The sequence below is a fragment of the Ranitomeya imitator genome, chromosome 1, assembly GCF_032444005.1.
Source record: "Ranitomeya imitator isolate aRanImi1 chromosome 1, aRanImi1.pri, whole genome shotgun sequence".
Taxonomy (NCBI): Eukaryota; Metazoa; Chordata; class Amphibia; order Anura; family Dendrobatidae; genus Ranitomeya; species Ranitomeya imitator.
Window position 1 is genome coordinate 1,210,526,357 of NC_091282.1, and position 26,435 is coordinate 1,210,552,791.

General features: G+C 46.5%; 1 protein-coding gene across 2 annotated transcripts in view; it reads left to right on the forward strand.

Moving 5' to 3' along the window:
* Positions 1-25,434, forward strand: part of LOC138657284 (nicotinamide N-methyltransferase-like) — a 104,507-nt gene extending 79,073 nt beyond the window's left edge. For both annotated transcript variants that reach the window (XM_069744965.1, XM_069744963.1), the window contains exons 2-4: positions 13,902-14,077; positions 21,726-21,936; positions 23,981-25,434. In XM_069744965.1, the coding sequence (XP_069601066.1) occupies positions 13,918-14,077; positions 21,726-21,936; positions 23,981-24,404 (795 nt within the window). In that variant the 5' untranslated portion in view covers positions 13,902-13,917 and the 3' untranslated portion in view covers positions 24,405-25,434. The remainder of the gene's footprint in view (positions 1-13,901; positions 14,078-21,725; positions 21,937-23,980) is intronic.
* The last annotated feature ends 1,001 nt before the right edge of the window (positions 25,435-26,435 follow it).

Sequence of the window (26,435 nt, forward strand, 5' to 3'; positions counted from 1 at the left end):
CACATGATGCTCCATACTGTATAATGACCACACATGATGCTCCATACTGTATAATGACCGCACATGATGCTCCATACTGTATAATGACCGCACATGATGCTCCATACTGTATAATGACCGCACATGATGCTCCATACTGTATAATAGCCGCACATGATGCTCCATACTGTATAATGACCGCACATGATGCTCCATACTGTATAATGACCGCACATGATGCTCCATACTGTATGATGGCCCCACATGATGCTCCATACTGTATAATGACCACACATGATGCTCCATACTGTATAATAGCCACACATGATGCTCCATACTGTATAATGACCGCACATGATGCTCCATACTGTATAATGACCGCACATGATGCTCCATACTCTATAATATGTGTGTAATTAAATACCGTGTGCACTGCTACGTGGGTGGTGCAGAGACTAGGTTCCCAAACCATTAATAGTCAATATCAAAAAGTCTCGCACTCAACTTGTATCTTTTATCTTTTATTCAGTAAAGGGTAGCACTGGAAACGTTTCAGCTCCACGAGCTTTCATCAGTCACGTGCTGTGCTTAGAGTGGTGTATGAAACCTGTCCTAAGGTAGAAGTACAGATTGGGCCTGTAGCTTGTGCAACGGACGCTGAGAGGTAGGGTGGAGGTCGTATATGTACTGTACAAAGATAGCAAGATAGCAAGATAGCACTGGCGGTGGATTCCGCGTCTCCAGGGGCATCGTACGCTTGTAGAAGTCCCTCCCTCCAGCCTCGGCGCTACTAGTGGCGGTCTTTTGAACACCGCCTCTCGCCGTTAATACCATATCTTGTAGCCCCTGCTCTTGTGCGGTACGCTCCTGAGGGATCTTATTCTGTGTCACTATAGACACATAACGCCTAGTTTTCCAAAATCTTGCTATCTTTGTACAGTACATATACGACCTCCACCCTACCTCTCAGCGTCCGTTGCACAAGCTACAGGCCCAATCTGTACTTCTACCTTAGGACAGGTTTCATACACCACTCTAAGCACAGCACGTGACTGATGAAAGCTCGTGGAGCTGAAACGTTTCCAGTGCTACCCTTTACTGAATAAAAGATAAAAGATACAAGTTGAGTGCGAGACTTTTCCATACTGTATAATGACCGCACATGATGCTCCATACTGTATAATGACCACACATGATGCTTTATACTGTATAATGACCGCACATGATGCTCCATACTGTATAATGACCGCACGTGATGCTCCATACTGTATATTGGCCGCACATGATACTTTGTACCGTATAATGGCCGCACATAGCTACTCCTACACACGCGGCTGCGCTTCGTACACTTTGCACACACGGCTCCACTCCATACATCTCATACACACACGGCTCCGCTCCGTACATCTTGTACACATTCAGCTCAGCTCCATACACCTCATACACGGCTCCGCTCCATACACCTCATACACACATGGCTCAGCTCCATACATCTCGTACACACACCTGACTACTCCGTACACCTCGTACACACGGCTCTGCTCTATACACATTGCACACGCTCCGTATACTTTGAGCACGCATGGCTCTGCTCTGTACACCTCATACACACGTGGCTCTGCACTGTACACCTCGTACACACGTGGCTCCGCTACATACACCTTTCACACTCTGCTCTGATCCGCACACCTCTTACACACACGACTCCGCTCCGTACACCTTTCACATGCTGCTCCGCACACCTCGTACACACGCGGCTGTGCTCCGTACACACGGCTCCGTACACCTCGTACACACGACTCCGCTCTGTACACCTTTCACATGCTGCTCCGCTCCGTACACCTCGTACACACGCGGCTGTGCTCTGTACACCTCGTACACATGGCTCCGCACACCTCGTACACACGCGGCTGTGCTCCGTACACCTTTCACATGCTGCTCCGCTCCGTACACACGCGGCTGTGCTCCGTACACCTCGTACACATGGCTCCATACACCTCTTACACACGACTCCGCTCCGTACACCTTTCACATGCTGCTCCGCTCCGTACACCTCGTAAACACGCGGCTGTGCTCCGTACACCTCGTACACATGACTCCGCTCCCTACACCTTTCACAGTACGAGGTGCACCGAGTGGAGCCGCGTGTGTGTACGAGGTGCACTGAGCGGAGCCGCGTGTGTGTACAAGGTGCACTGAGCAGAGCCGCGTGTGTGTGTCTGTGTACGAAGTGTACTGAGCGGAGCCTCAGCTGTGTGTGTGTACCGAGCGAAGCTGCAGCTTGTAATTAGCACATGATGATACAGTGACTGACTGTCATAGGGGCTTATGCCTTTTATGCCTGGGGAAATAAAGCAGCCACATTGATTAGTGTTGTCACTCTCTCCCAGGGAGCTGCAGCTGCTCCTCCTCAGCAATGCACTGGACGGAGTCAGTCATCTCTGTGACATCCACTACTCACTGATCTCTCTGCATCTGTCCCATTAGCTGCCTCCAGTCCTCTCATGGTCTGCTGCTTACATTGCCGCTGTGTCCGGCTGTGTTATGTCACCGCAGGTGTCCTCTCTCTCTGAACTGTGAGGCACACTGGAAGACTCAGGAACACACCGACGGGGAATGGGCGTGGCCTAACAAAAGGGGGCGTGTGACAGCAGCTTCTCCTGTTCTGTCTGCGGGAAGCTCTGCGTCCTGTGCAGGACAGCCGGGACAAGCATCAAATGCGGGGCAGTCCCGCACAATGAGGGACGGTTGGGAGGTATGGAAAAACCACTACAGCGCTGAAAAAAAGGAAACTCTGGAGTGGTGCTTTAAAGTATACAGTGCAGTATGTATTTTCTTTTCTTCACACACTAATCATCTTCACTGTTTTCTTTCTCACACACTGTATAAATCTAATTTGTTTTTTAGTTTTTCTCTCCCTATATCTATCGTTAAACTGTGAACTGTGACATCCTCTCACTGTCCAGATTTACCACAAAATGGCTGCTGCATTTTATACTTCTACTGTTATATGGGCCATGATAATCACTCTTCACTAACTTTTCTCTGCCATGTGATGTGAAATCTGCACAGCAGCATCGGGAAGCCTGCCTGCAATCCTTTTGTGGTTGATGTGTTTGATTTTCTGTAATGTGTATAATCATAATGTCCATTTTAGGTGATTTAAGCTAAGAGAATGGAAAATTGTTCAGATTCACCTGTTTCTGGAAATTCATAGGATTGATTTAAAAAAAAAAAAAATTTGCTTGGAATCGATTTTGTGATCTCTATTTATAAACTATGTGAGAATATGACTTTTTTCTGCTCAGTATATATAAATCTAAGCAGGTGAAGGAGGTTTTTGTGCAGCTCTATATCACTGTGAGAAGTAATGATAATTCTGCTCGTAGTAATGTTGTGCTCCGTCTTGGTACATTTCACCTACGCTGATAGTAACATCATATGTTCTGTTTCTGAAACTTAAAAATCTATCAACAATCATCCTGCTCCTGTGCAGCGCCCCAGAGTCCTGGTCGTTGCAGTAATGTTATTCTTCCACAAGGGGGAGTGATATTACGTCCGATGGCAATGAAGGAGATCTTCTGTCCAGGTATCACAACCACAAAACACACTTCACACTCCAGTCCACCAGGGGGAGCTAAGCTCTATCTATTAGGGCACTTCTCACACTTGGGTAAAACTGAGGGTTTGGTTAGGACGTGAGGGAGAAGCGAGCTGGGTTTCACCTAGGGAGCATCAGACAGTCGGTCCCGGCCGAGTTTGGCAGAGGCTGGTTGGAGTGAGTTCCAGCCAGCCCTAGACTACGGCCTGCGGAATGCAAGGGTACATGGAGCTGCGCCTGCATCCCATGCGGCAGCATCCCAAGAAAGAGATATTGAAAGGAATTGTGTTGCAGTGAGTGAGAAACGAAGTCATAGCAAAAGGAGAGGAACATCAGAGGGAGACCAGCTAGAAGCAGGCTGCCTCCTTCTGAAGCGCAGTACCGGTAGCCAGAACACCAAGGGAGTAAGGATCTCTATGCATTACTTCAGAGACTGGCAGGACAGTTGATTCCACGCTGGCTGCCCGACCATATACCCAGGAGGCACGGTGGCAACTTGTGGGGGCCGGGGCATCTCTAGGGTCCCTATAAAAAGCCTCAGGCCACCAGTCATAAGGGTTTGTCCTATCTGTCAGGGAGGTAATACAACGCCCAGGCGCTAGAGGAAGGCTATTGAATTCTACCTGGATAAGGGGACTCTGGAATTGCCCTTGGACCGGCCAGACTCTGCCGACCCTGTGATCTGGTGCCCTGGACTGTGGATGCTGAAGCCTTTAGTAAAGGTAAAGAGACTGCAACCTTGTGTCCTCATTATTCACTGCACCTTTCATCATCCACCATCAACATCCACACTTCTGGGAAGCCCTGGGGGAACACTTCACCTGTGGGAAGGTATACCATCTAGCTGCCATAACATCACCCCAGCGGACCCCTAAGCAGCATCTATCACCATGACCGAATACCACAGGTGGCGTCACAAACATTATCTTATAAACTCTCGTCCTTTCTTTACTGGACGCCCCTCAAAGGGCCATGGACCGGGACAGTCCACCGTGACATCCCCCGAACCGAAGGACCCGGTACCAAGTACCCCATTGTCCTGACGTGGGAGCGATCCACCTGCCCAATAGATAGGAAGTCATGGAACGTCTTCTGGTCTACTTGATTACTAGATAGATATTATAAATAGGACAGCTTGAGCCTTCCTTATCTTAACAATTAATTTGCTTTCTCCACAAGAGCAAGTGAAAATTCATGTTCTGACGGAGTGACATAGTTTGTAGTCAGTGTGACAAGATGTAAAAGGCTTTTTTTCTATTAGCAGAGCCTGAAAATTGCATTTTATTGATCCTCCAGCAACATGAAAATGAAAGTGCAATGCCCGCTAGGGCTGTGGGGTATTTGGAACCGGGTCGGACAGTTCTTCAGGAAGTTCTTCTTGCAGTCTGTGGCCCTGGCGCAATAAAAATGATGAGGGACAGTTTGTAGGGGATTTAACATGACACCACCTGTGGTGTTTGGCAGTAAGTGGCCGACGCTGCTTAAGGGAACTGATGGGGCCGATGGTGATGTACAGTACAGACCGAAAGTTTGGACGCCTTCTCATTTAAAGATTTTTCTCTATTTTCATCTGAAGACATCAAAACTATGAATTAACACATGTGGAATTATATACTTAACAAAAAAGTGTGAAACAACTGAAAATATGTCTTATGTTCTAGGTTCTTCAAAGTAGCCACTTTTGCTTTGATGACTGCTTTGTAGTGTTGAGCGATACCTTCCGATATCAAGAAGTATCGGTATCGGATTGGATCGGCCGATATCCAAAAAATCGCCGATACCCGATACCAATGCAAGTCAATGGGACACAAATATCGAAATGTAAATAAGCCCTTTCTGTCCTTCTACATCCTGTTCGGAGGGGGGAAGAATGTGGGCAGTGCGTGGGCGGACTGTTATGATCTGGTGGCCTAGGAGCAGCATGAGACGTACTCTGGAGAAGGTGGTACCTGTACTGACCGCAAACCCTGAACTTAGCACCGCAACTAGAATTAGCCGTGGGAAGTACCTAACACTCCCTAGACACCTCGACACAGGGGCAGAAGTAAATCGGCGTTTAAGCTCCTGAAAGGCAGAAACAGCTGCGGAGGACCAATTCGTCACTTCAGCACCTTTCTTTGTCAAATCGGTCAGAGGTTTAACCACACTGGAGAAGTTGGCAATGAAACGACGATAAAAATTAGCAAAGCCCAAGAATTTCTGAAGGCTCTTCAAAGATGTGGGCTGAATCCAATCATGAATGGCCTGAATCTTAACCGGATCCATTTCTATAGATGAGGGAGAAAAAATGAAGCCCAAAAAAGAAACCTTCTGCACTCCATAGAGGCACTTCGACCCCTTCACAAATAAAGCATTATTACGGAGGATCTGAAATACCATCCTGACCTGTTTTACATGAGACTTCCAATCATCGGAAAAAATCAAAATATCATCCAAATATACAACCATGAATTTATCACGATAACTCCAAAAGATATCATGCATGAAGGACTGGAACACAGATGGGGCATTAGAGAGTCCGAATGGCATCACAAGGTATTCAAAATGGCCTTCGGGCGTATTAAATGCAGTTTTCCATTCGTCACCCTGCTTGATACGAATAAGATTAAATGCCCCTCAAAGGTCAATCTTAGTAAACCAGCTAGACCCCTTAATTCTAGCAAACAAATCAGTAAGCAAGGGCAAAGGGTATTGAAATTTGACCGTGAATTTATTCAAGAGGCGATAATCAATACAGGGTCTCAAGGAGACATCCTTCTTGGCAACAAAAAAAAAACCTGCTCCCAATGGTGAAGAAGATGGCCGAATATGCCCCTTCTCCAAAAACTCCTTAATATAGCTCCGCATGGCGGCATGTTCTGGCACAGACAGGTTGAAAAGTCGGCCCTTAGGGAACTTACAACCTGGAATCAAGTCAATAGCAAAATCACAGTCCCTATGCGGTGGAAGGGAACTGGATTTGGGCTCATCGAATACATCCTGGAAATCTGACAAAAACTCAGGAATTTCAGAAGAGGGGGAAGAGGAAATTGACATCAAAGGAACGTGACCATGAACCCCCTGACAACCCCAACTAGTCATAGACATAGATTTCCAATCTAACACCGGATTATGTACCTGTAACCATGGAAAACCCAGCACAATATCATCATGCAAATTATGCAACACCAGAAAACGACAATCTTCCTGATGGGCTGGCGCCATGTGCATGGTCAGCTGTGTCCAAAACTGAGGTTTATTTATAGCCAACGGTGTAGCATCAATCCCCCTTAAAGGAATAGAGTTCTGCAAAGGCTGCAAGGGGAAACCACAACGTCTGGCAAATTCTAAGTCCATTAAGTTCAGAGCGGCGCCTGAATCTACAAATGCCATGACAGAAATAACAATAATGAGCAGATCAAGGTCACAGATAACAGAAATTTAGGTTGTACAGTACTGATGGTAACAGAACTAGCGATTCTCTTTGTACGCTTAGGGCCATCAGAAATAACATGAGCAGAATCGCCACAGTAAAAACACTACCTATTCTGAAGCCTGAATCTTTGTCGTTCAGCTCTAGACAAAATCCTATCACACTGCATAGGCTCAGGGCTCCGCTCGGAGGACAACGTCACAGTGTGCACAACTCTGCGCTCGCGCAAGCGCTGATCAATTTGAATGGCCAGAGACATAGAATCACTCAGACCAGTAGGCGTGGGGAACCCCACCATAACATCTTTAACAGATTCAGAAAGACCCTTTCTGAAAATTGCTGCCAAGGCATCCTCATTCCATTTAGTCAACACAGACCATTTTCTAAATTTCTGGCAATACGATTCTGCCACTTCTTGACCCTGACACAGGGCCAACAAGGTCTTCTCTGCATGATCCACTGAATTAGGTTCATCATACAATAACCCTAGCGCCTGAAAAAAGGTGTCTACATTAAGCAAAGCAGGATTCACAGACTCCAGGGAAAATGCCCAATCCTGAGGATCACCACGCAAAAGGGAAATAACAATTTTAACCTGCTGAATGGGATCACCAGAAGAACGGGGTTTCAGAGCAAAAAACAGTTTACAGTTATTTTTAAAGCTCAAAAATTTGGACCTGTCCCCAAAAAACAAATCAGGGGTTGGAATTCTAGGCTCTAAAACCGGAGTCTGAACGATATAATCGGAAATACCCTGTACTCTAGCAGCGAGGTGGTCCACATGAGAAACCAATTCCTGAACCTCCATGCCAGCGCTATACTCCTGAGCCACCCAGAGGAAAAGAGGGAAGGAAAGACAAAACAGACTACAGAAAAAAAAATGGCTCAGCACTTTCCTTCCCTTCTTCTGAGATGCATTTAACTCATTGTTGGCCAGTTGTACTGTTATGATCTGGTGGCCTAGGAGCAGCATGAGACGTACTCTGGAGAAGGTGGTACCTGTACTGACCGCAAACCCTGAACTTAGCACCGCAACTAGAAGTAGCCGTGGGAAGTACCTAACACTCCCTAGACACCTCGACACAGCCTAAGATCTAACTTCCCCTAAAGATAGAAACGGGAAAACTATCTTGCCTCAGAGAAAATCCCCAAAGGATAGACAGCCCCCCACAAATATTGACGGTGAGAGGAGAGGGAAATGACATACGCAGACTGAAATCAGGATTTAGCAAAGGAGGCCATTCTAGCTAAAAAGAAAGAATAGGACAGAGTACTATGCTGTCAGTATTAAAACACTAGAAAATATCCACCACAGAAAATACAAATCTCCACATCTGACTAAAGACATGGAGGGTATATCTGCATCTCCAGAGACACAGCTTGGCTGCAAAAAATCCTTCACAGACAAAGCTGGACAAGACAAAACATGAAAATGCACTGAACAATAAGGTCCACAGCATGTGGACAGCAAAAACAAAGCCAGAACTTATCTTTGTTGAAATGAACAGCAAAACAGGAGAGACCAGGTATGGATGTGAATCCTCCAAAAACAATGGACAACTGGCACTGACTAAAGAATCAAGCAAGACTAAATAGCCCTAGTCCAAATTGCAATAAGTGGACACACCTGATAAATGCTGCGATCCAAAGACAGCAGCACTACCACTCATAACAACCGGAGGGAGCCCAAGAGCAGAATTCACAACAGCGGACACTGGGCATGTCTGTGTGTGCGGGCGGGGTCTGTGCGGGCCTGCCAGGGATCTGTACAGGCATCTCGGGGGTCTGTGCGTGCCTGCCGGGGCTCTGTGTGTGCCTGCCGGGGCTCTGTGCAGCCTGCCGGGGCTCTGTGCGGGCTTGCCGGGGCTCTGTGCGGGCTTGCCGGGGCTTTGTTCGGGCTTGCCAGGGCTCTGTTCGGGCTTGCCGGGGCTCTGTTCGGGCTTGCTGGGGCTCTGTGCGAGCCTGCCGGACTCTGTGCGAGCCTGCCGGTGCTCTGTGTGGGCTTGCCGGGGCTCTGTGCGGGCTTGCCGGGGCTCTGTGTGGGCCTGCTGGGGCTCTGTGCAAGCTGCCGGGGCTCTGTGCGGGCTGCCGGGGGTCTGTGCATGTGTGCAGGCATCGTCTGATGGGACTACAAGTCCCATCAGATGATGCCTGCTACAGTGACAGTGATTGACACATTAGCCAATGATGGGACAGTAGTAGTCCCATCATCCGGCTAATCTGTTGAAAGTAAAAATAAATAAATAAATACATACTACATACATACTACATACATACATACATACATACATACATGCTACATACATTACATACAGACATACAGTTAATTAAACATAGATTACATACTCACCTTCACTTGTCACTTTGTTCCCCGAAGCCAGTGTCATCTGTAAAAAATATTAAAATGACAAACAACCAATATACTCCCTGTCCGTAGAAATCCACGAGTTTCCCACGACGATCTCCCATGGGGACCGGCAGCATCAGCTGATGTGACCGCTCTCCAGGGGCTCCAGGAATCCAATGACAGGAGGAAGGTATCCACCCGCACTGTAATCCTCCGCCGCTATAAAAAAAATAGTCCCTAGTCTCACTTTTGGCATTGCTGTGTGAGAAATTTTTCCCACGCAGCAATTGCCATAAAGTGAGACTTTAAACTATAGTAACCTCAGTGATGCATTGCCGGAGCCATTGTCTGTTCTATAGGAGAGATTATCGTGGGCCACTCATTATAAATTAGACTACGGCGGACAGGTAATATACGGTTTATTATTTTACGTTTTTTGCAGGCGCTGAAGTATGGTAAGTTTGGTTAAATGAAGAATATTAAAATACTTTTTTCCCAATGTGTGCGTGTTTCATTAACCCTTTATTACTATTGGATTAATAATGGATAGGCGTCTTTATGCCTCTCCTTTTTTAACCCGGCTTAATGTCACCTTACAATAGCAAGGTGACATCAACCCCTTATTACCCCATATCCCACCGCTACACGGGAGTGGGAAGAAAGGGGCTAAGTGCCGGACTTGGCATATCTTACAGATGCGCCATTTCTGGGGCGGCTGCGGACTGGTATTTGTAGCTGGGGGGGCAATATCCATGGCCCCTCTCTAGGCTATGAATGTCAGCCCGCAGCTGTCTGTGTAGCCTTTCTGGCTATAAAATATAGGGGGACCCCACGTCATATTTTTGGGGGGTCCCCCTATTTTAATAGCCAGTAAAGGCTACGCAGACAGCTGCGGGCTGATATTCATAGCAGGCTACAAATATTGGCCCCTGGCCATTGGCTTTCCTCCTCTGGAGCAGAAAATTGTGCCAGAGCCCATGCCGGTTTTTTTCCATTTTTTTTTTTTAAATTCAACGCTCATTAAGGCCCCTTTCACACTTGTGTCGGCATGGGTCCGTCGCTATGCATCGGGCCGACATACTGACGCACCTTGTGAAATTTGTGCACGACGTGGGCAGCGGATGCAGTTTTTCAACGCATCCGCTGCCCATTCTGAAGTCTGGGGAAGAGGGGGCGGAGTTTCGGCCGCACATGCGTGGTAGAAAATGGCGGACGCGGCAGACAAAAAAACGTTCATGTGAATGTTTTTTCGTGCTGACGGTCTGCCAAAACACAACTGATTCGTTGCACGATGGACGCGATGTGTGGCCATCTGTCGCGATCTGTCGCTAATAAAAGTCTATGGGTAAAAAACGCATCCTATACTCACCTTCCGAGGGAGCCCTTGTAGTCATGTCGCCTGTGTGTGGTGCACTCGGTAGCTTCCGGTCCCAGGGTTGGTAGCGCAGGACTCGTGATGACGTCGAGGTCACATGACCGTAACATCATGGCAGGTCCTTCTCGTGCAGGCGCACAGGACCTGTGATGAGGTCACGGTCACATGACCGTGAACTTTTTTTGTCCGTCTCGTCTCCCATTTTCTACCGCGCATGCGCAGCCAAAACTCCGCCCCATCCTCCCCGATTTTCAGAATGGGCAGCGGATGCATTGAAAAACTGCATCCGCTGCGCACGTCGTACACAAATTTCACAACGTGCGTCGGTACGTCAGCCCGACACAAAGAGACGGACCCGTACCAATGCCAGTGTGAAGAGGCCTTAATGAGCGTTGAATTAAAAAGAAAATGACGTGGGCTCCCGCGCAATTTTCTGCGCCAGAGGGGGAAAGCCAATGGCCGGGGGCCAATATTTCTAGCCTGCTATAAATATCAGCCCGCAGCTGTCTGCGTAGCCTTTACTGGCTATTAAAATAGGGGGACCCCCCAAAAAAATGACATGGGGTCCCCCTATATTTTATAGCCAGAAAGGCTATGCAGACAGCTGCGGGTTGATATTCATAGCCTAGAGAGGGGCCATGGATATTGCCCTCCCCGACTACAAATACCAGTCCGCAGCTGCCCCAAAAATGGCGCATCTGTAAGATGCGCCAATTCCGGCACTTAGCCTCTCTCTTCCCACTCCCATGTAGCGGTGGGATATGGGGTAATAAGGGGTTAATGTCACCTTGCTATTGAAAGGTGACATTAAGCCAGGTTAATAATGGAGAGGCGTCAATAAGACGCCTATCCATTATTAAACCAATAGTAAGAAAGGGTTAATAAAACACGCACACATTAAGAAAAAGTATTTTAATATTCTTCATTTAACTAAACTTACCATACTTCAGCGCCTACAAAAAACGTAAAATAATAAACCGTATACTACCTGTCCGCCGTAGTCCAATTAATAACGAGTGTCCCACAACGATCTCCCCTATAGAACAGTGACATCGGGTGATGTCACTGCTCTATAGGACCCTCAGTGACACACTGATAGGAGACAATGGCTCCTGCAGTGCATCACTGAGGTTACTATAGTTCAAAATGTCACTTTATGGCAATTGCTGCATGAGAAAATTTCTCACCCAGCAATGCCATAAGTGAGACTAGGGACTATTTTTTTACAGCGGCGGAGGAATACCTTCCTCCCATCATTGTGTTTCTGGAGCCCCTAGAGAGCGGTCGCAACAGCTGTTGCTGCGATTCTCCACGGGAGATCGTCGTGGGACACTCGTGGATTTCTGCGGACAGGGAGTATATTGGTTGTTTGTTTTTTTCATTTTTTTTTACAGGTTGACACTGGCTACGGGGATCAAAATGACAAGCAATAGTGAGTATGTAATCTATGTTTAATGTACTGTATGTCTATATGTATGTCATGTATATAATGTATGAATGTAATGTATGTAGTATGCATGTAGTATGTATGTATGTAGTATGGATATAGTATGTATGTAGTGTGTATGTAGTATGTATGTATGTTGTATGGAGTATGTATGCAGTATGTATGAAGTATGTATGGAGTATGTATGGAGTATGTATGGAGATCTCCATGGGAGATCGTCGTGGGACACTCGTGGATTTCTGCGGACAGGCAGTATATTGGTTGTTTGTTATTTTAATATTTTTTACAGGTGACACTGACTTCGGGGATCAAATGACAAGTAATGGCGAGTATGTACTCTATGTTTAATGTACTGTATGTCTGTATATATATATATTGAATGTAATATATGAATGTATTGTATGTAGTATGTATTTTTTTTTCATTCAACACATTAGCCGGATGATAGGACTACTACTGGCCCATCATTGGCTAATGTGTCAATCACTGTCACTGTAGCAGGCATCGTCTGATGGGACTTGTAGTCCCATCAGACGTTGCCTGCACACATGCACAGACCCCTGGCAGCCCGCACAGAGCCCAGCAGCCCGCACAGAGCCCCGCCAGGCCCGTAAAGCAGGGGTGTCAAACTGCATTCCTCGAGGGCCTCAAACCATGCGTGTTTTCAAGATTTCCTTAGCATTGCACAAGGTGCTGGAATCATTCTCTGCAGGTGATTAAATTATCACCTGTGCAATGCAAGGAAATCCTGAAAACATGACCTGTTTGCAGCCCTTGAGGAATGCAGTTTGACACCCCTGCCGTACAGACCCCCTGCAGCCTGCACAGAGCCCTGGCAGGCCCACACAGAGTCCCGGCAGGCCTGCACAGAGCCCCGGCAGGCTCGAACAGAGCCCCGGCAGGCTCGCACAGAGCCCCGGCAAGCCCGCACAGAGCCCCGGCAAGCCCGCACAGAGCCCCGGAAAGCCCGCACAGACCCCCGAGACGCCTGTACAGATCCCTGGCAGGCACGCACAGACCGCGCCCACACATACAGACACGCCCAGTGTCCGCCCACATTCTTCCCCCCTCCGATCAGGATGTAGAAGGACAGAAAGGGCTTATTTACATTTCGATATTTGTGTCCCATCGGACGAAGCCTGCACACATGCACAGAGCCCCGGCAGCCCGTACAGAGCCCCGGCAGGCCCGATCAGAGCCCCGGCAGGCCCGATCAGAGCCCCGGGAATCCCGTAGAGACCCCCGGCAGGCCCGTAAAGACCCCCGGCAGGCCCGTACAGAGCCCCGGCAGTCCCGTACAGACCCCTGGCAGCCCGCACAGAGCCCCGAGAGGCCTGTACAGAGCCCCGAGAGGCCCGTACAGACCCCGCCCGCACACGCAGACACGCACAGTGTCCGCCCATGCACCGCCCACACTTCCCTCCTCCGGAACAGGATGTAGAAGGACAAAAAGGATTTATTTACATTTCGATATTTGTGTCCCATTGACTTGCATTGCTATCGGGTATTGGTATCGGCGATATCCGATAGTTTTTTGGATATCGGCCGATTCAATCCGATACCGATACTTCTGGATATCGGAAGGTATCGCTCAACACTAATGGTGATCTATCATAGTGAGTGCCAAACTCAGTTCTGCTTCATCTGCAATTCTTCATCAGTTCTATATAAAAATCTACACAAATTGAGTATTTATTATGGGAAAGCCATCATGTAATAGTAATACACATTTTGTTCTAGAAAATCTAAAACAAAGATGACTACAATGGATCCCTGTCTGACGCTGTATTATCCTAAATATGAGATCAATTCCAAGATGTACCTGGAAGAATACTTCTCTCAAGATGTTCCATTCTCTACGTTTAAGGAGTCTACGATTAATATGCAGAGATGTTTCTATAAAGCATTTAAATCAGGTATGTGAAGGAAACAGTAACTCACAGGCAAGTGTATTCAATAGAGGTGATCAACTTTTTTCCAACTAAATTTGATCTGTAGCTGTTGTTTAGTATATATATATATATATATATATATATATATATATATATATATATATATATATATATATATATATATAAAACAAAGGGAAAAGAGAGCAGCACAGCTCACAAACAAGAAAAAATAAACTGTGGCACATCTGAAGTGTATAGCAGTCCGAGGGATAAAAGGAGGTGCTTGCGTGAAATGAAGTCTGAGAAATATCAAAAAAATTGTAGAAAAACGCAAAAGCACTCACCAAATATGCAGTTTCAAGTGTCCTTTATTATAACACCAAGCGGTACATCTTCACGGCACGGGGGAGTAGAAAAAGAGGGGTGGGAGTGTGGCAGACGAGATGACGGCCGTTTCGCGCTACACAAGAGCGCTTCTACGGGTCCATGCCTTGTGCAGGCGTGTACTACGGAGGACAGAGAATGAACTTCAATCCAATATTGCAGCCAGCATGCAGCCAGCGGGTAAGGAAAGGGTGAATCAAACACCTGAAAACCCTGCCCCTATGGCTGAAGATTGTTCCCTCCAAATTCAGGTGACAGAGTCCCTTTAAAGCACCTTCCCCAAGTTGGAAGTGCCTTAGCAATGTTAGTACCAGTTAGATAACTGCTACCTAGTTGTAAGTTTTCTGTACCCGTACTCTCTGAATCTGATCCCTTTTGTCCCATTTACCTGAACCTGTATGCCCAGTCTGGACCTGATCCTGTCATTTCTGCTGTACCTATAACTGTACCCACCCTGCCTGTGCTTAATCTTGATCCTGGCCCATCTGAATCAGCACCTGTGACCCTGCACCTGTAATCCTGTACCAGTGGCTGTCCCGTGATCCTGTACTTATCCTGCTCATGTCTGATCCAGTATCTGTCTACCAGCTGCATTTCTCCTGCTAACCAGTACCTGGCTGGACCTTCTTCCCTGTCCCCTTGGAGGTCAGCTGCTGTGACTCAGGGGTTTTTCCTGGAGCAGCACATAGCATCCATCTGGGTTCAAATCTAAACACTCCATCAGGGTCTTTAGTCAAGAACCAGGTGTTCGCTTAGTTTCATCCTTCCAGGCTTTCCTCTGACCATGGCACAGTGGTTCCACAACCATGTCAGTTACAATATAAGTGCTCATACTGTATATAGGAAGCTATGTGGGGCTCATACTGTATATTGAAGGCTATGTGGGGCTTCACATTGTACATAAGGTTATGTGAGCGCTCATACTGTATATACAAGGGCTATTCGGGGGATCACATTGTATATAAGAAGCTATGTGGAGGCTCAAAACTGTATATAGGAGGCTATGTTGGGGCTCATACTTTATATAGTAGGCTATGTGGGTGTTCATACTGTATACGGGAAGTTATTTGGGGGATCATACTGTATTTAGCAAGGCTATATGAGTGCTCCCACTTAAATAGATGAGAGAGGCCTGTAATTGACATGATAGGTAGACCACAACTATGAGAGTCGAAATGAGAAAACAAATCCAGAAAATCACCTTGTCTGATTTGACAAGATTTATTTAGCAAAATATGGTAGAAAATTAGTATTTGTTCATTAACAAAAGTTCATCTCAATATTTTGTTATATATCCTTTGTTGGCAATGACAGAGGTCAAACGTTTTCTGTAAGTCTTCACAAGGTTGCCACACACTGTTGTTGGTGTGTTGGCCCATTCCTCCATGCAGATCTCCTTTAGATCAGTGATGTTTTGGGCCTGTCGCTGGGCAATATGGACTTTCAACTCCCTCCAAAGGTTTTCTATGGGGTTGAGATCTGGAGACTGGCTAGGCCACTCCAGGATATTCATATGCTACTTACGAAGCCACTCCTTCATTGCCCTTGCGGAGTGCTTGGCATAATTATCATGCTGAAAGACCCATCCACGTTTCAGCTTCAATGCCCTTGCTGATGGAAAGAGGTTTGCACACAAAATCTCACGATTCATGGCCCCATTCATACTTTTATCTACACGGATCAGTCGTCCTGGTCCCTTTGCAAGGGGGTTGTGCGAGGGTTCATACTGTATATAAGGGCTGGTTAATTAGAGGAATGTCAGCATACTCAATTCTGCTCAATATTACGTCATGCAATAAATATTATAAAGAGAAAGTTATAATCAATATGTTAATATTAATGAAAAAAGAAAAAAAAGAGCATGAACGGCACCTCCAAAAATCATATGTTGATCTATAGCCGCCAGGCAAAAATTTATGTTACTGAACATGAAGTTTTCAGTTTAACATTTTGATCAGACTGTATGAAGCCCACTGTCACGTCACGGCAAACCTCGTAGTGGGTCCTACCACCCTAATGGAGCGGAGCCGTGCGGCGACCACCGCCACAGTGGCAGTGCAGCAGCAAGGCTGATGGCCTGTTGCCCCACGGCACCCATGCTGCAAGACTGAGCCCCCATGACTCCAGACCGCACCGCCCCACCAGCACAAAGCCACGGCAACAATGGCCGCCACACAGCACCAGCACCAAAAGGAAAGGAGCACTTAAACTAGCAGGAGTAAGGGGTCTAGCCCATTTTGGCTCTCACTGAAGAGCTGGAGGAAGGTGAGTTTAAGTGCCCCTTTTATTTTGGTGCTGGTGCTGTGTGGCGGCCATTGTTGCCGTGGCTTTGTGCTGGTGGGGCAGCGCGACTGGAGCCATGGGGGCTAAGTCTTGCAGCACGGGTGCTGTGGGGCAACAGGCCGTCTACCCTGCTGGTGCATTGCCGCTGTGGAGGTGGACGCCGCACGGCTCTGCTCGGTTAGGGCAGTAGAACCCACTACGAGGTTTGCCGTGACGTGGCAGTGGGCTTCATACAGTCTGTTCAGAATGTTAAACTGAAAACCTCATGTTCAGTAATATAATTTAATAAAGCATGTTAATATTAATATTAAGCAGAATTAATTTTAGCCTATTGGTTCAACCCTCCACAACAGTAATGGTTTTTCATGTGTCACCTTGGGAAAATTAATTTCCCACCCCTACTGTATTTTGTAGAGCACCATGTTATGTACACCAGCGCACCTGTGTGTGTTAATCATATGATCTATCATGGGGATCATGTGACATGTCATGTGATACATAGGGTGCAGGAGGGCCATGCCTTCTTTACTGCCCAGTACCCTGGTTACTCTTTATCCACTCCGGGCTGCAATACCCTTTTTCATATTGAAGGGTTTGGTGCTTATGAATGTAAGCCTGGCATCATGTGCACTAGTCTTTTAGATCTTTGACTTCCTGGCTGCTGTTGATTGGACAGAGCTGTTTTTTATAAATTTACATCATCCTGCTGTGACTGAAATGAGTGATGTGTCCTATATACCATTACACCCTCTATTTCCCACTTATTTCCTTTTGTTAAGTAAAGCCATGGTACCACAACATGCCAAGAAATGGCACCCACCAAAACTCTCAGTCCAGGCAAGGAGGGCGTTAGTCAGACAGGGAGCACAGAGACCAAAGGTGACCCTGAAGGATCTGCCAAGTTCCCAAGCAGAGACTGGAGTATCTGTATATACAACCACAATAAGGCTAGTTTCACATTAGCGTTTAAATCCGCAGCGTTTAATCCGCATCCGCAAGTGGTGGAAAAAACGCATGTAAACGCGTAGAAACGCGGCGTTCTTTAGATGCATGCGGTAACGCATGCGGTTAAAAAAACGCTAAACAGAACTCACATAGATCTACTTAGTGGCAATTTAAAGCTCCCTTTTTTGGGGGGGTGGGAGACTGCAGGAAAAAACAGGCCCTGTGCATTACACCACACAATGTACAAGGCAGAACGTGGCTGGCAGATATACGCCAAACAGAACTCACGTAGATCCACTTAGTGGCAATTTAAAGCTCCCTTTTTTTTGGGGGGGGGGGGAGACTGCAATAAAAAACAGGCCCTGTGTATTACACCACACAATGTACAAGGCAGAACGTGGCTGGCGGATATACGCCAAAGAGAACTCAAGTAGATCCACTAAGTGGCAATTTAAAGCTCCCTTTTTTTGGGGGGGAGACTGCAGGGAAAAACAGGCCCTGTGTATTACACCACACAATGTACAAAGCAGAACGTGGCTGGCAGATATACGCCAAACAGAACTCAAGTAGATGCACTAAGTGGCAATTTTAAGCTCTTTTTTTTTGGGGGGGGGAGACTGCAGGAAAAAACAGGCCCTGTGTATTACACCACACAATGTACAAGGCAGAACGTGGCTGGCGGATTTACGCCAAACAGAACTCACGTAGATCCACTAAGTGGCAATTTAAAGCTCCCTTTTTTTGGGGAGGGGACTGCAGGAAAAAAATGGCCCTGTGTATTACTCTACACAATGTACAAGGCAGAACGTGGTTGGCAGATATATCAAAAAATACAAGGGCTGTAGTACAATTTCAATCTCCCTACAATGATCAAAGGACAAGTATGGCAGCAATAAAAAGGACTGCTGCACACAAAAGAGTGTGGACAAAGAAACAAGAGAACTGTGCAGAAAGAATCAACAGGATTTTTGCTTTTAAAAAAGCAGTTGGTTTGCACAGCGGTGTACAAACAGCAATGCAGCTATCAGGGAGCCTTATAGGGCAGCCTAATAAGCTACGGAGCTGATGCACCCCCAAAAAAAACTGTCCCTGCAAAGAAAAGGTGGTGTTGGACTGTGGAAATCGCTACAGCACAAGCGGTTTGAGGGTTAATCTTCCCTCCCTAACTATATCCCTGCTTCTGCCGAAGCGGCAGCAACCTCTCCCTAAGCTCAGATCAGCAGCAGTAAGATGGCGGTCGGCGGGAACGCCCCTTTATAGCCCCTGTGACACCGCAGAAAGCAAGCCAATCACTGCAATGTCCTTCTCTAAGATGGTGGGGACCGAGACCTATGTCATCATGCTGCCCACACTCTGCATTCACCTTCATTGGCTGAGAAATGGTGCCTAAAGCGTCATACAAAACGCGACTTTGGCACGCAGATCGCCGACCTCATGGCCGATCCCACAGTGGGATCGGGACGGGTTTCATGAAAACCGACTTTGCCAAAAGTCGGCGATTTTTGAAATTTTCCGATCCGTTTCGCTCAACCCTATTTACCAATTGTTCCCCTTCAATAAGCAAATCTAGAAGATCTGAGGCACCTGGATTATTTAGCCAAGATTAAATCTACAAAACCGTTTCCAGTTCTGCTAATCTTGTGAACTTCATTAAGGCAAATAATTAGTAGAATGATCTTCTGATACGTCTTTCATACTGTTGAGAAGATTATGTTTTTCAGGAACTACAGAATTATAGGGCACATAAGATTCTTAAATATTAAGTTGTTCCAAATGTATCTCAAAAACCTTCAAAGAAACAATGAGACTCAGAGAATGGATGCCATGATCACTAGATCACTTTATGATCACTTTATGGTCTGCAATGATGAATTCCTCTCATAGTGCTTTTCCATCTGCCCTTTAATGCAACATACTCTGTCAATAGATTCTGGCCAAAAATACTGCCATGTGGCTATTCCCAGTAGAGAAATGGTCTGATAAAAATTCCCAATTAAATGTCACCTGCTTAACCCAGCAGGAAGTGCGGCGGCGTCTAAAAATCACTAAAATTGACAAATCTCCGGGCCCGGATGGGATACACCCTTGAGTACTGCAGGAATTAAGTACAGTCATTGATAGACCATTATTATTAATCTTTAAAGACTCCATAATAACAGGGTCTGTACCACAGGACTGGCGTATAGCTAATGTGGTGCCAATATTCAAAAAGGGGACAAAAACTGAAATCGGAAATTATAGGCCAGTAAGCTTAACCTCTACTGTGGGTAAAATCCTGGAGGGCATTCTAAGGGATGCTATACTGGAGTATCTGAAGAGGAATAACCTCATGACCCAGTATCAGCACGGGTTTACTAGGGACCGTTCATGTCAGACTAATCTGATCAGCTTCTATGAAGAGGTAAGTTCCGGACTGGACCAAGAGAACCCAGTGGATGGGTATATGGACTTTTCAAAAGCTTTTGATACGGTGCCACACAAAAGGTTGATACATAAAATGAGAATAATGGGGATAGGGGAAAATATGTGCAAGTGGGTTGAGAGTTGGCTCAGGGATAGGAAACAAAGGGTGGTTATTAATGGAGCACACTCGGACTGGGTAGCGGTTAGCAGTGGGGTACCACAGGGGTCAGTATTGGGCCCTCTTCTTTTTAACATATTTATTAATGACCTTGTAGGGGGCATTCAGAGCAGAATTTCAATATTTGCAGATGACACTAAACTCTGCAGGGTAATCAATACAGAGGAGGACAATTTTATATTACAGGATGATTTATGTAAACTAGAAACTTGGGCTGATAAAGGGCAAATGAGCTTTATTGGGGATAAATGTAAGGTCATGCACTTGGGTAGAAGTAATAAGATGTATAATTATGTGCTTACTTCTAAATCTCTGGGCAAAACCGTCAATGAAAAAGACCTGGGTGTATGGGTGGATGACAAACTCATATTCAGTGGCCAATGTCAGGCAGCTGCTACAAAGGCAAATAAAATAATGGGATGCATTAAAAGAGGCATAGATGCTCATGAGGAGAATATAATTTTACCTCTATACGAGTCACTAGTTCGACCACACTTAGAATACTGTGCACAGTTCTGGTCTCCGGTGTATAAGAAAGACATAGCTGAACTAGAGCGAGTGCAGAGAAGAGCGACCAAGGTTATTAGAGGACTGGGGGGTCTGCAATACCAAGATAGGTTATTACACTTGGGGCTATTTAGTTTGGAAAAACGAAGACTAAGGGGTGATCTTATTTTAATGTATAAATATATGAGGGGACAGTACAAAGACCTTTCTGATGATCTTTTTAATCATAGACCTGAAACCGGGACAAGGGGGCATCCTCTGCGTTTGGAGGAAAAAAGGTTTAAGCATAATAACAGACGCGGGTTCTTTACTGTAAGAGCAGTGAGACTATGGAACTCTCTGCTGTATGATGATGTAATGAGTGATTCATTACTTAAATTTAAGAGGGGACTGGATACCTTTCTTGGATACCTACCTGATTGCCGTATGTGGAGTCGGGAAGTAATTTTTTTCCCCAATGTGGAGCTTACTCTTTGCCACATGGTTTTTTTTTGCCTTCCTCTGGATCAACATGTTAGGGCATGTTAGGTTAGGCTATGGGTTGAACTAGATGGACTTATAGTCTTCCTTCAACCTTAATAACTATGTAACTATATATATTTTATGGATACATGACTATTCTGAAAGACTCTTGGCATAACCTGACAGCCACAGTTAGAGACTGGTCAACCTGAGGAAAATGTAGGTATTACATGGACTGGTGGAGAAAACAGCCACGATTGTGTTGATCTTTGTCACTTTGGTAGACTTTTTATAGTTTCATCGACAAGAGTGAAAGCCGAAAAGGTAAAATGCAATCACAATTGTGAATTTTCAGACTAGTCTGTTTTTTGTCTCCATAGTAGTAATAGGAAGCAATACAAATCTAAAATAATTAATAGAGCCTAAATATTTTACCTAAGATAGACGAAGTTTTGTAGAATAATGTAGAAAATTGTAAACATTTTAAACTTAAATTTTCTCTGTTCACAGGTTTGGCTTGTGGAAAAACCCTGATAGACTTCAGTGTTGGTCCCATTATCATGCATCTTATTTCGGTCTGTGAGTTCTTCGAAGAAATTTCAATACTAAAAGTTAATGATGCCTCCATAAAAGAGTTTGAACTGTGGAAAAACAAAGATCCCAAGGCCTTTGATTGGACTCAAACTTCAAAACTCTTTATGGAGTTAAAACAATTAAGCAGGTCCAGTATGAAGCATAATTTCTTTCTCTGTGGTTTATGTTTGACAACTTGATAACGGAACATACAGATGGGCAAAGAATGAGTTATTCATGTGTTCTGGGGGGCCACAAGAGAGTTTATGCACAATAACTTTCCAGCAGGGGCGTAACTACCGCGGTCGCAGCGGTCGCCATTGCGACCGGGCCCAGCAGGTCAGGGGCCCGGGGCCGGCAGGTCGGACTGTCCATCGGCAGAAGAGCCGGTGCCAGTAGTGGGCCAATCGGAGGAGCCGTTGCCTTGGCAGTGGGTGTGGCTGGTGACGTCTGGGTGGGGCCGTTGTCCCTGTGCGATGCGGAAGTTGGCCCCCAGCAGTGAGGCGGGTGGACCGGAAGACTGTGTGAGGAGCGGGGATGTCCGGCTAGGGTAGTGCAGTGCCGGGAGTCCCGGAGTGTTACGGAGGGAGCAGTCGAGACCGCGTCCTGTTCCAGCTATGAGTGAGTGCTGGGGAAAAGTTCGGGTTGTAGTGGGGGGAGGTGGTCTGCAGCCGGGCAGTGACAGGAGCTGGGTGGCACACACTGTATATCCCGTCACCTGCCCGCTCACTGCTCTGCCACCTCCACAGTGTGGGGGCCAGGGTGAGCTGCTAATGGGTGACACGAGAAGGCTGGTGTCCTGGAATTGATGTGACACAGTGATCACTAGGGGTCTTCATACTGGTGACTCCTGAGTGATCAGTGCCCTGTACTATGCCCAGCACAGAGTGTAATGGCTCAGGTCTGTGCCCACTGTAATGTAGTACCCTGGACCTGTGGGTGTACCTCCTGTGTGGTCACATCATTAGTGCGACTCCTGAGTGATCAGTGCCCTGCACTATGCCCAGCACTGTGTGTAATGGCTCAGGTCTGTGCCCACTGTAATGTAGTACCCTGGACCTGTAGGTGTACCCCCTGTGTGGTCACATCATTCAGCTCTGGTCTGGAGTTATTGTAGGTGCTGTACCTATATCTGAGACAATGGGAGCCGCTGCACTGTTCCTTCCCCTCCCCCCGCCAGTGCCGCCACCGCATTTAAATATACCAGTGTCTATGACCTGTATATACCCCTGTGTGGGCTGTGCTCTATATACCCCTGTGTGGGCTGTGCTCTATATACCCCTGTGTGGGCTATGCTGTATATACCCCTGTGTGGGCTGTGCTCTATATACCCCTGTGTGGGCTGTGCTCTATATCACTGTGCGGGCTGTGCTGGATATACCACTGTGTGGGCTTGCTGGATATACCACTGTGCGGGCTGTGCTGGATATACCACTGTGAGGGCTATGCTGGATATACCACTGTGCGGGCTGTGCTGGATATACCACTGTGAGGGCTATGCTGGATATACCACTGTGCGGGCTGTGCTGGATATACCACTGTGAGGGCTATGCTGGATATACCACTGTGCGGGCTGTGCTGGATATACCACTGTGAGGGCTATGCTGGATATACCACTGTGCAGGCTGTGCTGGATATACCACTGTGAGGGCTATGCTGGATATACCACTGTGCGGGCTGTGCTGGATATACCACTGTGCGGGCTGTGCTGGATATACCACTGTGCGGGCTGTGCTGGATATACCACTGTGAGGGCTATGCTGGGTATACCACTGTGAGGGCTGTGCTGGATATACCACTGTGCGGGCTGTGCTGGATATACCACTGTGAGGGCTATGCTGGGTATACCACTGTGAGGGCTGTGCTGGATATACCACTGTGAGGGCTATGCTGGGTATACCACTGTGAGGGCTGTGCTGGATATACCACTGTGCGGGCTGTGCTGGATATACCACTGTGAGGGCTCTGCTGGGTATACCACTGTGCGGGCTGTGCTGGCACCCAACACCATGTTGCAGTGCAGGAGATTCCTCCTGAACGGCAACAGTCCGAGGCGTATCTAAGGGAAGGGGGGGTGGGGGGGCCCCATTTGGAAGTTCGCACCGGGGCCCATAACTTTGTAGTTACGCCACTGCTTTCCAGGTCTAGTCTAGTTGAATTGTCTGATTGTGTGAAATGTTTGTATTTTACAGCGATGGGTGGGAAGAAGAAGAAGAAATTCTAAGAGGAAAAATCAAGGAGATTTTAAAATTGGACCTCTGCAGTGACGACCTTCTGAATTCACTGCCAAAATTTGACTGCGCCACGAGTGTATGGGGTTTGGAAACGATCAGCAAGGACCATGAGGATTACAGAAGAAATCTAAGAAAACTCAACAAATTAATAAAAATTGGGGGGTATCTGTTATTTTATGCCTGTATTAATGCTTCCTATTTTAAAATTGGAAACGACAAATTTCACATGTTATCCTGTGATGAAAGTTTCTATAGGAAGGTGATAAGTGAGGAAGGGTTTGAAATTAAGAATTATGAAAATCTGGATAAATTAATGAGCTCTGGCGCTGTAGACCATGAGAGAGTGGTGTTCATCATTGCCCAGAAAGTCAGGGAGGCCTAGGACTGGCGGGAAGTCATGGCCATGATTGTATTTCCGTAGAGGTATCTGCTACTTCTGTCATGTGCATTAACCCTTTCTCTATGTGCAGTTACTCAATATTAAGAATTTTTATTTCAATGCAAGAAACTTGAACCCAAAACACTCCCATAGTAAGGCAAAACGTGCACAGCCAAAGGCTTATAATCATCTTATTAGTGGTTTAATTGCCTTTAGTTTACTTATTTTAATTTTTTTTTATAATGTAGATATAGACTTCAGACGGCAGTGTAAACCATAAGGGACATTAGCTGGAATTTCTAACTTGATGCTCATAGGTCCTTCTGTAAAATCTACTAAATGATTTGCGGCTATTAGACAGCCTGAACACATGCAGGGATTGCCTGGTTGATTAGGTAATCCTCTCCTGTTCAGGCTGTCTAACAGCTGCAAATCATGCAACTGCAGGGACTCGAACATAATATACAAGCACACCCAAGATACTCGGATAACACCCAAGCATGCTCGGAAAAAACATTATCTGAGCAGGTATCCCGTCACTTCCCACACAGGCGCCGCTCCTCCACACTCACTATGGCATCTATCAGAGGTGGAATGTGACCTCTCTAGCCTATTAACGGTTGCTTTTCGGCTATAGACGTTTCCTTCCTTTCCTTCCGTCCCTAAGGGACATTCTTTTTGAATCTCAGGTCCTTCCAGATGTTGATTCCAACAGACCGGTGGGGGATCCATTACAGAGTGTGGAGGAGAGAAGCTTTAAAAAAAAAAAAAAAACAAGCTTGTCACTCTACATATGTAAAGAAGGAGACAACCCCTTAAAGGTTAATTTTTAGGACAAGCAAATCAACATGTATAGATGATTTCTTCTGGAGTTGAGCTTTTCATTGTCTAGATCAGATAAGTTATAATTTGCTATAAGCTTTAATAAGGTTGCTGAATTAATGGACCATAGACCGTAATAGAAATTCTGTTTATTACTCTCCATGTTCAATTCTAATATTCTAATACAATAAATTGTATGGACACATGCAAAGCATTGTTGGTATTTACTACTGAACAGAGAGAGAAATGGATCGCCCCCCAAGGGCAGTAGGGTACTCTGTACCAGGTTCTTCGGTTCGCAAGGGGGATGTCACGGTGTCTGACCTGGTCCGTGGCCCTCGGGACGTCTGTTGTAAAAGGGAAAGGTCTTTAAAGGGATAAGTTTGTGACGCCACCTGTGGTATTCAGTCAGGATGATCGACGCTGCTTAGGGGTCCGCTGGGGTGATGTTATGGCAGCTAGATGGTATACCTTCCCACAGGTGAAGTGTGTCCCCAGGGCTTCCCAGTGTGTAAGATGATGGATGGTGAATGGTGTGAGGCACAGTGAAGAACGAGGACACAAGGTTGTAGTCTCTTTACCTTTTTACTGAAGACTTCAGCATCCACAGTCCAGAGCACAGATCACAGGGCAGGCAGAGTCCGACCAGTTTGGAGGCAAATCCAGAGTCCCCTTATCCAGGTGCAAATCAGTAGCCTTCCTCTACCGCCTGGGTGTTGTAGTACCTTATTGCGGAGCCTCTCATAAGGTCCTCACAACTGTTGTAGATGTTCTAGTCGTTATGTCTCTCTCTGTACCCCAGATGGATAGGACAACCGATATGACTGGTGACTTGAGGCTTTTTACAGGGACTCTAGCACGCCCCGGCCTCTGAGGGTTGCCACCGTGCCTCCTGGGTATAGGGCAAATCAGTAACTTGCAATTAGCTGTCCTGCCGGTCTCTGGAGCAAGGCATAAAGGACTGTTGCTCCCTCAGTGTTCCGGCTACCGGATCCTGTGCCTCAGAAGGAGGCAGCCTGTGCAGGGCAGAACTCCTTCTGGTTTCCACTCCTTTTGCTATGATTTCTTTCTCACTCTCTACAATACAGTTCTCTGTTCATGTCTTTTCATAGGAACTTCCGCACGTGGGGCAGGCACAACTCTGTGTCCTTCTGTCTAGGCCTCTGACAGGATCCCACTCCTGTCAGGGACCAACTACCTGAGCGGAGCTCA